Source organism: Dipodomys spectabilis, unplaced genomic scaffold, assembly GCF_019054845.1.
Source record: "Dipodomys spectabilis isolate Male_0828 unplaced genomic scaffold, ASM1905484v1 ptg000163l, whole genome shotgun sequence".
In the NCBI taxonomy this organism is placed as follows: Eukaryota; Metazoa; Chordata; class Mammalia; order Rodentia; family Heteromyidae; genus Dipodomys; species Dipodomys spectabilis.
In genome coordinates this window covers 6,265,203-6,280,887 of record NW_024870840.1, presented here as the reverse complement: position 1 = coordinate 6,280,887, position 15,685 = coordinate 6,265,203, and the positions used below count along the sequence as shown (strand labels likewise).

At 34.9% G+C, this 15,685-nt stretch overlaps 2 protein-coding genes across 6 annotated transcripts in view; one reads left to right on the top strand and one right to left on the bottom strand.

Moving 5' to 3' along the window:
• Window positions 1–1,333, top strand: part of Eea1 (early endosome antigen 1) — a 99,205-nt gene extending 97,872 nt beyond the window's left edge. For both annotated transcript variants that reach the window (XM_042693057.1, XM_042693056.1), the window contains 2 exons: window positions 206–304; window positions 1,144–1,333. In XM_042693057.1, the coding sequence (XP_042548991.1) occupies window positions 206–304; window positions 1,144–1,266 (222 nt within the window). In that variant the 3' untranslated portion in view covers window positions 1,267–1,333. The remainder of the gene's footprint in view (window positions 1–205; window positions 305–1,143) is intronic.
• A 6,463-nt stretch (window positions 1,334–7,796) lies between these two features.
• Window positions 7,797–15,685, bottom strand: part of Plekhg7 (pleckstrin homology and RhoGEF domain containing G7) — a 49,820-nt gene continuing 41,931 nt past the window's right edge. For all 4 annotated transcript variants that reach the window (XM_042693031.1, XM_042693032.1, XM_042693033.1 and 1 more), the window contains 4 exons: window positions 14,845–14,924; window positions 12,092–12,245; window positions 9,742–9,839; window positions 7,797–8,400 (listed from right to left, as the gene is read on the bottom strand). In XM_042693031.1, coding sequence (XP_042548965.1) covers window positions 8,293–8,400; window positions 9,742–9,839; window positions 12,092–12,245; window positions 14,845–14,924 — 440 coding nt within the window. In that variant the 3' untranslated portion in view covers window positions 7,797–8,292. The remainder of the gene's footprint in view (window positions 8,401–9,741; window positions 9,840–12,091; window positions 12,246–14,844; window positions 14,925–15,685) is intronic.

Genomic DNA, 15,685 nt, shown 5'->3' with positions numbered 1-15,685 from the left:
AATTACCATTGCCCTGAGGACTAATTTTTTTTAGACATTTCAGATTTATATCTGTTTTTGAAAAACAAAAGTTGATCAAAGTATTCCTGACTTATAAAGTTTTATTCCATGTTGCATAGTCAAAATTTTGTAAATATCTGATATGAATTAGGATTAGCGTGTCATTCTTTAAAATGTGAATAATATATTAAAACTTTTTTAATAGATCAAACATACCCAAGCATTGAACAGAAAGTGGGCTGAGGACAATGAAGTACAAAACTGCATGGCCTGTGGGAAAGGCTTCTCGGTCACTGTGAGACGGGTAATGATTTTGTTCAGAGAGCTGTGGTTATGGATTTAGTTGGTTTTATTTTAACTATAAAAATCATTCTGCACTTGAAAGATTAATTTTTTTCTATTTATTGATAAAATTGGTAGGTAGGTCTGGGATTGTGGCTTAGTGATAGAATGCTTGCTTAGCATGTATCAAGCCCTAGGTTCAATTCCTCAGTACCATATAAACAGTAAAAGCTGGAAGTGGCGCTGTGACTCAAGTGGTAGAGTGCTAGGCTTGAGCACAGAGAGGCTCAGTGACAGTGCCTAGGCCTCGAGTTCAACAGAACTGGCCAAAATAAATAAATAAATAAATAAATAAATAAATAATTGATAGTTAAACATCATACAGTGTAGTTTCTGGATAGCATTTTGTGTTTGAATTTTAGTTTTACTTCTAGCTATTTCCTTAATGAATTGGTCTCTGGAATATTCATTTTCTGAGCTAGCAGAAAATAAGGAAAAACAGGTAGAAAATGTATTCTAAGTAATACTATCATGTTTATAAATTCCAATTGAAGACTTTATTCCTGAAACTTTTCAAATTGGAATAGATTTTGTATTTAATAGTGTGTTTTATACTTTTAAAAGGCCTTCTAAACTGTTTGGTAAATTTCATGCTAAAAACTACATGAAATATTTAAGAGTATTTGGCAAATGTGAAGTGTTTGATTTACTATAACAAAAATTAAAGTAACATAATGAAATTAAATACCAAAGTAATCACTGGAAAGTTAGCATTGACAGTGTAGTTTGAGATATTCATGTAGTTTTATAATACTTTTGGTATAGTTTTGTGCTTGAGAATGTTAATTTTTGTATTTACAGCATCACTGCCGGCAGTGTGGAAATATCTTCTGTGCTGAGTGTTCAGCCAAAAATGCCTTAACTCCTTCTTCCAAGAAGCCTGTTCGTGTCTGTGATGCATGTTTCAATGACTTGCAAGGATAATGGGATATCAGAACTTCAGAGTATTATTACACTAACATTAGATTTTTAATAAATGTGTTTCAAAACAGTCTTGGACTACTCTTTGATTTGGACTCTGGTTATATACTAGACCAAATTAGAATTAGTATATTTTGGAATGTTATCAATATCAAGTACAACTCTTCTATTTTTGTGAGACTTGAGTTTATCTTTTGTTATTTTTTTCCATTTATTCTTTCGGACAGCTTTCATGCCAAGTTCAGAATTAACCAATGAAATGTAAATAAACTTTGGACAGAAAATAGCAATGTATTTTTTTAAATATAATTTCATTGTTCACCAGTGATTAATTCAATCCATAACTTTCTTCTTTTTCCATCTATAAAAATGTATGTGGTTGTTGTTATCATTTGTTGCTGTTTTGTTGCACAATAGCACATTAATTGCATTAAGTCTTTTCTTTGTAGAGTCATGCGCAGGACTGTAATTCTCACTATTCATTTCTCTAATATATAGGTCTCTGGCTTAGTTACATAAATTTATTCCTTGGGTATTCTAAATACAGTTTATGTTAAAATGTATATTCCCCATGGATTCAAACATGGCTTTTGTTTTAATAGTAATGACTAAATTCTTAAGTAGATGCTGTGAAAGCCTCTGTAAAATCAATTTGCTTACTTTATTGTAACACTTGGATTATATGTCAGAGATTAGGGTTAATTCTTTTTTTTTTTCCAATTTTATTTGTAAATTTCCATATACTTTCTTCAAAAATCTTATAAAACTTCCCACCTTAGTTGAAGGATAAAAGAAATTGTATAATGGTCCTATTGTCATTTTCTTATTAATGGAAAGTCTTCTGAGATTATCCTTCACATTATACTCTTATTTTGACTTCTCAACATCTTTAGGAATGTTTGTTTTTGTACATTTACTTTTGTTTGTTGGTTTGTTGTTTCTGAGACTGGGTCTTGAGCTCAGGGCCTCAAAATAACAGGTTTTTTCACTCATGGCTGGCGCTCTATCACTTGAGCCACACTTCCACTCTGGCTTTTTGCTAGTTATTTGAGGGTTAAAGTCTCTTGTATTTGTCTGGCTAGGCTAGGTCCAAACTTTGGAATCACATCGTGATTCTCTGATTTTAGCCTCTAGGGTTATAGGTGTGAGCCTCCAGCAACAGGCACTACTTTTTTCTTGATTTAACCTTCACACGCATAGCTCAGCTTCCTTGTAATTGTTTTGCTATTTTTTACTTTAAAGCTACTAACTGATAATCTTATACTCTTACCTATGAAAACAAAACATAAAATGGTAAGAAAACATTAGATATTCTAAGTTATATTTTCTTCTTAATAGGGAAGAATTTTGAAATTATAAAATTGATTCAAAATGTTTCTAAGCTACAGTTCCATGTTAGCTGGGAAATCTTAACTTTGAGAAAAAAAAAAACCAACTGTGAAATTACCTTTAACAACTAATAAACAGTATCACCTAAAAGAAATACACTTTAGGAATCCCAAATTTGCAATAAAAACAAACAGCATTATTAAGCACCTTAAGGATAATTTGTAAGCTGAATAATGGAACTAAACTTAATTTTTTTCAGTCATATTAATTCAAGAGTTTGGAAAATTAACACTCGTATATTATCTTCCTGAAGGAAAAACGTAAAATTACACACGCATTTAGTGTGTTTATTTAATAACAATAGCAGAGGATAACAGTATTTTATTTACAATAAATTATTAAATATACTTCTAAATATCATTCTGAAAGGAAATTATATGTTTATGCCATACATAAAGCATATTTTTAAAAAGACATGGAGAGATGTTGTTTATTAAAACAATTTAGGTAAACTGTGTTGTCAGTAGCTCTCAAGTCCATAAACTTAGACAAACAATATACCCTTGATCATATATAAAGATGAAATGCAATGGCACTATTAAAAATAAGTTATCTAATATAAACTGAACTATTTATGCATTTTATATACTTGTAAGTCCTTTCAAATATTTTAATTCCATACTTTTGCACATAAATAACCTAAGTGTGTTGGGAAAACACGGATATTCATAGCACCAAACCTTCTGGTTCCAACCCCACTCTTCTCAACATTCACACACACACACACACACACACACACACACACACACACACACATGGTGTGAGGAAAACCAGTATAACCTTGTACACACACACACACACACACACACACACACACACACACACACACACGGTGTGAGGAAAACCAGTATAACCTTGTATGTTTAGGTAAATTTTTTTGTTTTCATAGCTTTCAAAGTATTTATTTATCATAGGTTACTATGCTGATAGTACTCATGAAACCAAACATCTTTTGCTGTTAACTCTGATTTAATTATTTGGGGAATAAAATTAGTTTTTTTGATCTTTTTACTTAAAAAATCCTCTTTTGAGTTCTTTTTGGTTCTTTTAGTTATTTGCTGGTACTATTGTTTTGTCCTGGAGACCGACATTTGGCTATAATTGAAAACATATTGGCATCAATTGTTAGCACAGAAACGTTAGTTAAAATCAGGTCTTGGTGGATTTGTGTTTAATAGAAAGAAGGCAAAGCTACTGGTATAGAATTAGTTCCTTTTTGAAAAAAAGAGGGAAACAAACACAAAAACCTCAATGCAGTGTACAAATAATATTTTGTTCAACTACCTCTGAAAGTGGAATTAGTGTTTAATAATTTCATTACAGTAATGTTAAATAGTAACTGCCAAATTTATTTTCCCATCTCTTAAAAAGTCTTTATGATTATTTTATATAGTTTTAAGATCTTTAAAGCTACTTTTTAAACTTTGAATTAGCATAAAAAATGTGTAGCTTTTAAGTGGAAAGCAAACTATGATCATATATTTTGATATTCATGACCTGTTTGACTATAGCAGTCTTTTTTTGTTGTTGTTGTTAAATGCACTTTGGCAGTAAAAACCATGGATAATTTGATCCGTAAGATTTTAATGTGCCATCAGTTTAGTATTATTTCTAGACAGGAGCTTGATGAATGATAATCTGTAATTACCGTGTCTTAATTGCCCTTTGCCTGAATTTTAACTATCAATTTGTTACTGTTGCAGATGTAAATGTTGTGCATAAACTTATAAAAGCTAAGTAAAAATGTATAAAATAGAATTGGGAATCACTAAGATTTTTCTGTGTAGAAGTAATGAACTTATTGTAAAATGAACCAGTTGTGTGTATGACATTCTATCTTTCCTTGAACTGGATCATATATTCATAGCTCTGTATATACTCTTGCATGAATATTTTCTCATTTAGTTTTGCCTTCATAATTTGTATTGTGTTTATTACTTGTGATCATGTAGTTGTGCCTTATTTTGTGAGTTTGGCTCAGTAAATACTGTAATTTCTAACCTCAGTGTTTAGAAGGCTGTTGATTATATATATAACTGATGAATTAATTACCAGACAGCATTTAAATCTGTGTAAAAAATGGAAGGATCCTTATTGAATTGTTTTTATAATATGTTAAAGATGATATTAAAAACACTTCTTTGTAGTAGATGTTATTCTATGACTATAAATTATTTTGTCTATTTAAAAAGAGAGAGAAAACTGGGTTCCAGTGGCTCATGTCTATAATTCTAGCTTCTCAGGAGATTGAGATCTGAGAATCATGGTTTGAAGCTAGCCCTGGGAAAGAAAGACCATGAGACTCTTATCTCCATTTAACCACCAAAAAGCCACAAATGGAGCTGTAGCTCAAGTGGTAGACCACTAGCCTTGAGCAAAAGAGTCAGCAATAGCAAGAGGCCCAGGAATGGCACAAAAAAATTTTGACAACGGACGGGGTGCGGGGAAAGGGCTGAGGAGAAGAGAAAATATTAACCATTTTGTACTAATTAATTTACAGAATATAGACTTTGCACCTAGATTTAGAGAGTAGTTGTGTTTTAATTGTTAAGATAGCAATTAACTTCCTGATCTAAAAAAAGAAGTTGTTTTTTAGGGCTTTGCTCTGTGGCTCAAATTGGCCTTAAACTTGTGATCTTCCTGACTCAGATTCCAAAGTACTGAGATCACTGGCATATTCCCCATCAGGACTCGTTAAAGAGAAATTATTTGTAACAATTTGCTCAGGACAGCTCCTTTTCACTAAATATTGTGGGGGAATTAACAAAACTAAAAATGACAAAATATAAAATTAATCCCAGATGGACCATTTAAAGATACTTTTTTGTTGTTATCTTTGAGACACAGCCTTTTTAAATATTCCAGGCTGCCTGGAACTTGATAGGTATCTCAGGCAGCCTTCAACTCTTGATCCTCTGTCCTTCCCTTGCAAGTGCTAGGGTTACATGCATGTGTGCCACCATATAAAGATACATTGGGAGGAGGAAGATTTTAACTCAGAGCTTTAATGGCAAGCACTTAAGCTATGCCACCAGTTTTGTTGTTTAGTTTATTTTTCAGATAGGATCTCTTGATTTTATTTATTTATTTATTTTTGGGTCTGGTTGAGGGGCTTACACTCTGGGCCTGGGCACTGTCCCTCAGCTCTTCAACTCAAGGCTAGCACTCTACCACTTGAGCCACAGCGCCACTTCTGGCTATTTTCTTTTTTGCTTATGTGGTGCTGAGGAATCGAACCCAGGGCCTCATGCATGCAAGGCAAGCGCTCTACCACTGAGCCACCTTCCCAGCCCATCTCTTGACTTTTTTGCCAAGGGCTCACCTTACACTGCCATCTTCCTACTTCCACCTCCCTACTAGCTAGAATTAGAGGCATCTACCACTGCACCTTGCTTAACAGTACTTTTTTTCAAGGCTCAATATGCAATTGATTTTGCCGTGTGTGTGTGTGTGTGTGTGTGTGTGTGTGTGTGTGTGTGTGTTCAAGGCTCAATATGCAATTGATTTTGCCGTGTGTGTGTGTGTGTGTGTGTGTGTGTGTGTGTGTGTGTGTGTGTGCATTCCAGTGCTGCTTCTGGCTTTCTGGTGGTTTATTGGAGATCAAAGTCTCATGGACTTTCCTGCCTGTGCTGGCTTTGAACCATGATCCTCACATCTTAGTCTCCTAAGTAGCTAGGATTACAGGCGTGAGCCACCAGTACCTGGCTGCTTACCAGACTTCCCCCCAACCCGCATTTTATTCTAAAGTACTTCTCTCTAAAGAGTTTAATGTGTGTACATCCTCATGCATGTAGTATTATATCAGGTGTTATTTTGTGAGACAAAATTCAAGATTTTATATGTGGCATGTTCTTGAACTATTTTATATCTTTTATGTTAATTTAGTCTTTCCTTTTAATGAACTTCAAAGAAAAGTTCTCTATAGAGAGAGAATGTGTATGTGTCATGTATCTCTATGATATATATTGTGTGTATGTGTGTATGTATGTGTGTATCATCTAGCCCTAATTCCATTTTCTTTCTACTTTATAGATAAAAATCCTTAAAATATGATTCTTTTTCATAAAAGTAATTATTTTAGCCAGTTATTTCTTCATAAATCTTACCTTACACAAATCTCTTGCCTTCTCTTGGACATATTTTCCTTCAATCACATGTAGATACCTTCCCTAAGAACTTCTTGAAGACTGCTCTCCTCTGCCTTTTTCCCTCTTCTCTTAAAAATAGTTTCTGCTTTCCAGATTTTCCTTGTATTTTCTCGCTTATAGTAAATGTCTGACCTGACTTTAAAGAGACCTGACTTTCCTAATAGCACCTGGCCCTTGCACAACAGCCTTTCAGTATTTCCGTGTGCTTGTTGGTGATATTTATGAACTTCTCAAAGAATTACATCCACCCAACTCCCTCAAATGTATCATCTCTACTTACCCTGTTTCTTAATGAAACAACAACAGCTAATGGTTCTTGCAAATTTGGTTTACAGCCAGATTTGATAAGTTTGTTTCTTGTCCTTTGAGAATTACAAAAGGCACCGTACTGAAATTGAAGTTTATGGGCTCCTATTTGATATGTCTTAATGATTCTTTATGTGCTATTAATAGTAAATAGTATCACTGAGGGTATAGATCAGCAATAGAATACTTGTTCCTGGGTTCAATCCCTAATTCTCTCTTTCTCTCTCTCTCTCTCTCTCTCTCTCTCTCTCACACACACACACACACACACACACACACACACACATACACACGTGTACCACATTAAGTAAATATTAAGTTTACCATGTTAAGTGAGCTCTGCACCCACACACATATACACACACACACCCCTCAAACCCAATATGCATATTTTTATAAATATTATCATTTGAAAAATGAAGTTAAGGGCTATGGGGCATAGCTCAAGCTGTTGAATGATTGCCTAGAAAGCACAAGACCCTGAGTTCAAAACCCAGTACTATACAAAAAATACTCAATTTCTTTAATCATCTCCCATGTAAAAGTGTTAAGCAGCAAATATGGATCAAATATTAGTTTTTCTTTCTTCATGTAATTTAGTCTTTGAGGTTTTCTACTTTGAAGTTAGAATATTACAACTATATTGCATATAAAAACATTGCTGGAGAATAAGAACTTAAAATCTATTAGAATATAGACCTTACTTATTGTTTAACATATTAAAAGGGCAGTCAAACGTACATCAAAATTATCATTGTGTTTGAGGTAGGACTGTAAAGCAGTCAGATTGATTTATAAGCAGTAAGAAAATTATTTTAATTATTTTATAGATATATTGAGTAAGATGTTAGAATTTATATTGGACAGACACAGTGGGCATTGTCTTCTTTCTGATGCTCCATTTATCTCATCATTCATCCTTTATAAGTTATATTAGCACCATTCTTCTTGTGTCTTTTACAGATCCAACTGAAACATTGAGAATAGTCTGGATATCAATGTGTATTTAACAACAAGTTCCCTAGAGTTCAAATTTGGATTTTCTGGCTGAAATTCTCAAATTCTAGAATACCTTCCAAATGCATATTTCCTTCCAGTTCATCACAAGGTAAGTGTTAGGAAAGTTCATGTGAAAGAATACCTTAAGTCCTAACCTCTAAAAAATCATACCACTTAGTTTAGGTGCCTAAATTTCAGAGGATTCTGCAGATAATGTGAATAAAGATTTTTTCTTGGTTTTCTGACTCTTGGTGAAGCCAGAGATGGCTGTTGCTATTTGGGTTATCCATGTTTTCTGTTGAAAAAAGAAGAAAAATCCGTATATAAATGCAAATTAGAATTTTGAATTGATTTTTTTTACATATTTGGGTTACTATTTTCCATGATACTTTATTGACTTGGTTATTAAATTGGAGACTAACAAAAAATTTGCATATGTTTTCCTTTTTCTTATAACGAATATAAATACCCCAATCATCCAGAGAAATGCAAATGGATTAAATGAATATGCTGCACAAGTTGGTTAAACAGTCCTAGTCAATCAAGGTCCTCAGTAGTTTCCTAATGAGAGCTCAAAAAATTTGAATTCGGTCATAATATTCAATGAATATCCTATGAAATTAAGAAAATTGAGGGGAGGGATTGGGTAAGGAAGGACAGGGAGAATGCTGTTGGTCAAAATGCATTGTATTCATAAACTGATTTATTGAATGGTAACTTGTACAACTACTTAAAGATAAAAATATAATTAAAGATTCACTATAAAAAATCCACTTTCAAACTATATTCTCACAACTTATTTTTCTAATTTAGAATTAAATAATTTGGAAGTTGAATTTTTGAGTTCACAGTAAGAAACAAAGTTTTTAGTCAGTGATGTAATTTGAAAAGCACACTGAGGGAGGTGACTCAGGAAACTGAGTTGTTAAGAATAATACAGGAGGGTTTGTTAACACATGCTTATAATCCTACCCCTTAGGACCCTGAGGCAGAAAGATAGCAAGTTCAAGACTGGCCTACAATACATAGAAAGACCCTATCTCAAAACATAAAGTAAAACCAAGAACAATAATGCAGTATTGCTGATAATGCAATTAATAATTGCCTTTTTGTCTAGCTATATTGTTGCTATGATTGAAGACTACCAGAGGAAAGACAAAAATAGAAACTTCTGAGATAGAGAAACAGGGTTAGGCAGCTGCTTTTCTCCATAATTGTAAAAATAATGACATCTTTTCAAAGACTGAAGAGCCGATTTGACCTGGCTCATTATTGCATTGCACTTTTCTTGAAGCTGTTAACATTCTGGAAATTGTGGCACCTTAAAGTTAATTATGAAATCCAAAGCAATTTCTCCTTTTTTTCCTATAGAAACTGCAGAGAGGTAGCACTTGACTTTCTGAAGCAGGAAACAAATGAGAGGCTGTGTAAAGTCAGCAAGTTTAAGGAAGTTTTCAATAACCAGCTTTGTAGCAGGAAATGGGCTAGATGTCTCTTTCCCTTCCTCTCCTCTTTCAGAAGCTGCTTAGAAAGTATGCAAAACTTTGTAGTTGGCAACTACTTAGGAGGGTTGGAATCTCTTAGGAGCCTAGAGAATCTCTGAAGAACTAAATACCTACAAAATTAAGATACATACTTTGATATGTTCCGTTTGGGCTTGTAATAAGAATGCTGCTATACACTGTTGATATCTGTTTTCATGTTGTATAAGAAAAGCATGTCTCAGGCCAAAGACTAGAAAAACAATATTACAGAGACAGAAAGTCAGATCACTTTATATGAAATCCAAACATTTTTCTAGAATAAAAACCTAGGGTTTGTCTTTCATTTTATTTTTTCTTTTTGTTTTAATGAAGGTAAGAGTTTTATGTAGATACCAAGAAAAAGTTCAGATTCAAAAGCTAAGATTCCAGTACTGTGTTGAAACAGCTCATTTAGTGTGAAAAGCCTGTCTTCCTTAGCTAATGATGTCAGTGGAGGGAGAAAATGCACCTGAAGCTTAGGTTGGGAATAGTAGACTTCTCACACAATGAGAATCCATACAGAGTGGGTTCTGTGTATGTCTGTTAAAATGTAGATAATGAAAATGTAGAAAAATGATAGAATTATTTGCTATTGGTAATCACCTCTTTCTAATTGTTTGCTATTATATTTAAATAGCAGTTATATCACAAGTGTTATAATAAATTTAAGATGTGGTTAAAGTATAAAATCACCTGAAATCTTCACAGCAGTCCAAGAAAAGTTTAAAAAAATGGATTCAAATAACATCTATTGAGTGTGAAACAAAGCAAAACAAAAAGAAACACATAGTTTTTTTGTCTGCCAAAGAAATAATCTGTTTGGTTATTTTCTATCTGGTCTCAAAGAAATGGCAGAATATACTAGAAGAGCAGATTCCTTCTTTTTTTTTTGGGGGGGGGGTGTCAAGTCGTGGGGCCTGAATTCTGGGCCTGGGCGCTGTCCCTCAGCTCTTCAGCTCAAGTCTAGCACTCTACCACTTGAGCTGCAGCGCCACTTCCGGCTTTTTTCTTTTTGCTTATGTGTTGCTTGAGGAATTGAACCCAGGGCCTCATGCATGCAAGGCAAACGCTCTACCACTGAGCCATCTTCCCAGCCCTGATTGCTTCTTTAAAAAAATAAAAAACAAAAAACATAGAGATCTGTAAATGGAAGCCTGTTCCTTGAATTATTAGTCAAACACAAGGAACAAAATTCTGTGGCTTTCTGTTTGCTAATGTTTAGAAACAAATCAGGGCTGTCTCCTGGTTGTAGCAAAACCGTTAGGCCTCTTGCCTAAGGCAGCAAAGGATTATTTCTCCTACTTCACTGTCATTGTTATTGGTGAAATTTGTGAATTTGATTAACCAGGTTTGCATCATGTCAAGTGAATGCAAGACTTTTGTTTGCCTAATTGTATGAATGATTCAAGTATGATAGATTACTCTCACTCATCTAAACCTTACTTGCCCTAAATTCTATTACAGCAAAGTCTGCTAGAGTTGGGTCATAAAATCCTGTCTTGTTTGTCTAGGATGAAACCTACTTAAATGACTTTCTGGAAAAATTATTTTACTATGTTTCTTTTACTCCCTGATTTTTTCCCTCCTTATACATTTCCTACAGTAAACGAGGCTTCAGAGATCCTGTTGTTGTTCTTGGTTACTATTTGGAATGTATTATCCTCAAAAATTTAAAACTGAAATTCCAGTCAGAATGCATCATTAGGATTATAATATAGGTATAAGGCCTTGTTATGGCTGGGCCTGCAAAGTACAGCAAGGAAGAGAATAGTCATAATACAATAAGAATGGCTGGGAAAAGCTCTTCCCCCTCACCCCTGATTTTCTACTATAATAACATTGTTTTTATACATTTTTCTGTGTACTGGCCCTATGCTATGAATTTCCATAAGTCCACTAGTTCCCACTTGCAAATGAGGAACTAGGAACTAGAAGTGCATAGTTTAAAAGGATGTGTTTGTGTCTCTCATACCCAGTCTTTCTTTGTCCCCTTTTACTCTTGTTCACTCTATAGCTCCTCTGCCTCATACTTTATATTTGAACTGTCAAAATTCAGATCAGAGGAACAATAAAGACACTTTAAAAAAAAACACACATGTAAATTACAAATTAGAAGTGATAAAAGTATAGTGTTTTGGAAAGCTATGTGTGCATTGCATTTAGAGAAGGAGCTGAGGAGAAAAACTCAAAGTAATTCAGTAATTCAGTAATAGCAGATTTTACCAAAAGTATAGCTCTTACTGGAACTAAACTGGCCCGTTATCTAGGCTGCTTCATCTTTCCTGCTGGGAGTGAAGAGTCTTCCTCAATTCAGGAAGCTAGACTCTTAATGACTTCTGTACACCACATAGGAATACAGTCTTGTCTTTTATGAAGACTTATGGTTCATGTCCTGTTACCAAAAATGCCAACATAAAACTGTGATGACAAACAGAGGAGCTGAATGATGGGAGAGGCACATACCTGATACATGAAGTGGATCAATGCCCTTGATTACTAGTCTATCTAGTGGAATGGGCTGATCGAGTACCATGCATGAACCACCCTCTTTTATAACAGTTTGCAGCTCTGGAGTAAGTGAAGGGCATATCAAACCAAAGTCTGTGCCCCCAAGTTTCTGAAATTAAAGAGGAAACAGTATAAGGTATAAGAAGCAAATATTGATTCATTCTTAAGCAAACATTCTTAGAAGTAAGCCTGCTGACATCAGGCTTACTGTGCTTTCTAGATCTCAAAAATAATTGTTCTCAAAGCATGGTGATTTAAAGTAAGGTGCTTCTGATCTCCATGTTTAATTACCTAAATACATGATGATTGGCATCTATAATTGGGTTAAATTATCCTTTTTTGGTTGTGCTGGGGTTTGAATTCAAGTCCTTGGGTTTATTGGGCAGATACTCTACTACTGAGCTATACGTCCAACCCTTTTTTCTTTTTGGCTGTCTGGGACAACACTTGAACCACCTATTTTAAGCTTCTTGTCTTATCTGGGACAACAGTGATACACAAATTCTTCCTGTTGAGATGAAGTCTCACAGACTTTTTTGTCTGAACTGGTCTGTAATTGGGATCTTCCAATCTCAGTCTCCCACATAACTAGCATGGCATGTGTGTGTCACTGTACTTAGTTATAGGATGAGAAAATATCCCATGTATATACTCTGGTTGACCTCAGGACACTATCCTCATGGTTTTAGCCATCCTTGTAGCTAAGACAACAGACATGAGCCACCAGTGTCCAACTATGGTAACTATTTTAATCATATCACTGGGAAGATTTTCATTTTCAATATTTTAATACCTAGTGTTAAATTTAGAGAATGAGGGCTGGGATGGTGGCTCAGTGATAGAGTGCTTGCCTTGCATGCATGAGGCCCTGTGTTCTATTCCTCAGCACTACATAGGCAGAAAAAGCCGGAAGTGGTGCTGTGGCTCAAGTGGTAGAGGGCTAGCTTTGAGCTGAAGAGTTGAGGACAGTGCCCTGGCCCCAGAGTTCAGGCCCCACAACCAACAAAAAAAAAAAAAAAAGGAGAATGATAAAGGGAGCTTCATATTGGTCAACTCCATGTGTGGGTTCTAATGTAAAACTGCAAGTAGATTCTATGTTCTAGAATCTGTAATGGCATTTGTGTGCTGTGCATTGAACACAGCAGCAAAAGGAAATGTAAACACATAATATTCCTTATTTTGAAGTCAAATTATGAAACATGAAGCCAGAAGTTACCTTACAAGATGATAAATCCTGTGCTATGATTTGTGCAACTCTAAAATGAAAATAGTCTATACAGGCATCAAGGTTTCTGAAGGAATAAAAACTTTCTGAAGTTGGCTTCTAGAGGCATGTTAGTCTAAATATCTTAAAATAGGAGGTTATAAAAATTCTGAAATAATGACTTTCCAGTATTTTCCAACACCTACTTCCTTCTCAATCACCTAGCTATGTATAGTTTGATTAATGAGGATCTATTTTATTGCTCAAAGGTTCTTAAATTATTTAGCTCAACTAAGCAACAAGTTCTCTAGAGGCATAGTTTATTAAAAGACATGAAATACCTAGACTTACGATATTATCTGTGTAAGACTAGACCTTTGGTGAAGGAATGAGTAGAAGAAACAATACCAGATATCTGATGCTTTTAATATACATTGTAGTTCTACCTCTGAGCTAGGTATCTGTGAACCTTAGAGGAGTTGCCCTTCTTGATACTACTTTCATCCACCATTCAGGGAGCAGACTGTGAAATTGGAAATTTGACAGAAAGCTTTTTGTGGACCAGCACACCCAACAGCTTCAGGGGTAATAAAAATGAAGACAGTAGGCACGAGGCATGGTTCACCATTATTACTACCAACTATAATAGGCCAGACATGGTGGTTACTGCTTATAATACCAGCTACTGAGAAATCAGATTGGTAGGATCAGAGTTTGAAAACAGCCAAGGCCAAAAGTTAATGAGACCCACATTTCTGTCAACAGTGGGAAATGGTGGTATATACCTGTGATAGTAGGAGAATAGTGATCTGAGGCTGGATGCAGACAAAAATTTGAGATTCAAAAATGTGAGACTCCCTTTAAAAAAAACCTAAAAGCAAGAAGACCTTAAGGCCTGGTTTAACTGGTAGAGCACTTGCTTAGCAAGTGTTAGGCTTTGAGTTCAATCTCTAGTACTGGAAAAAAAAAAAAAAAAAAAAGACAACCCACAACAGTAATAATGGTAATGAAGAGTTCCTATTCTCTTCAGAGATTTGTGATTGTAGCCCCTAGTTAACTCATTTTATCTGTGATGCCAGCTACATGCTTGTTCAGCTTCTGAAGTTCTTGTACAAGTAACACTGAAAGATCAAAGCTCTGTCTCTCCTCCAGCCCCCAGGTCATCATTTCTAAGGAAAGGTGAGAGTTTTCAAACCAGAGTGAGTGATGGATCCCACTTTTTTACACAGTACACACAGGCTGGAGCCTCACTGGACCCTGGCAGCTCCCCTTGTTGTGGCCAGCATGAGTTCCAGTGCCTACATATGTCAGGCAGTTAGCTTTAAAGAACACCTTGACCTAAAATCATACAATTACTTTGGCATACTTGAGAAATATGATTTGTTTATTCTCTTTTTTTAGAGTGTGTGATTGTGAGATTCAATTGGGTATAGAAGAACACTAGAGTTTTGACAGGAAAAAATATGCTTAAACTCATTTAGAAACATTAGAAATAGCATTTTACCTTTTTGTTACGCTTAGTTTTTGTAAGCAGGAGGAAATCATCAAAGAGAAACAGATAAACATCTAGGAATCTTGTACTTTCTGAGGAAAGATAGACAAAATAAAAATGTAGACTGGAAATGATAAGTAGTCTTTAAAAAAATAAGCAAAGAATCCCTTACAAAACAGAATGGTTTTGTGGCTCAGGGAGTTTCAGGAAGATGGGTCAGAAGGGCTGCCTGTTGTAGATGTAGAGTTGATTTTTTCCCAAAGCACAAACTTGATCACAGGCCCATCTTTCAATTTAAAAGATAATGTATTTGTGCTATATTCCTGGGTGGATTGAAGGTAACTTGAGTAGTATTTGTAATGGTTTCAACTAAGCCAAAGGCAAATCCATCAGTGAATTAAACCTGCAGAATTTTGGCCCCTTCACTCATCCCTGTTGATGACCTTTGAAAACAATGCATATTTAAAAAAGTCATGTTGTCGTTTTTATGCACTGAACTATGTCCTCCCCTGTTCCTATGTTTAACTTCTAACCCACATGTGCCTGTATTTGGATGAAAGAAGAAATTGTGGCAAATAATTATAGTTCAAATAAGTATATTGTAAGTAGGGAAGTTGTTGATATAATAGGATTAGTGTCTTCTTGAGAGGAGTTGTCAGTGATCCCTTTTTCTTCCTTTTTAGGACACTAGAAAGTCACCTGCAAGCCAGGGTGACAGACCTCAGTAAGAACTACCAGGACCAAATGGCCAGCACCTTAATTAGAGATATCCAGTCTTCTGTCTATGAGAGTGTCTGTTTGGAATACTCATCTGATGACATTTTGGGCAGTGCTAATTGACTAAAAGCCATTA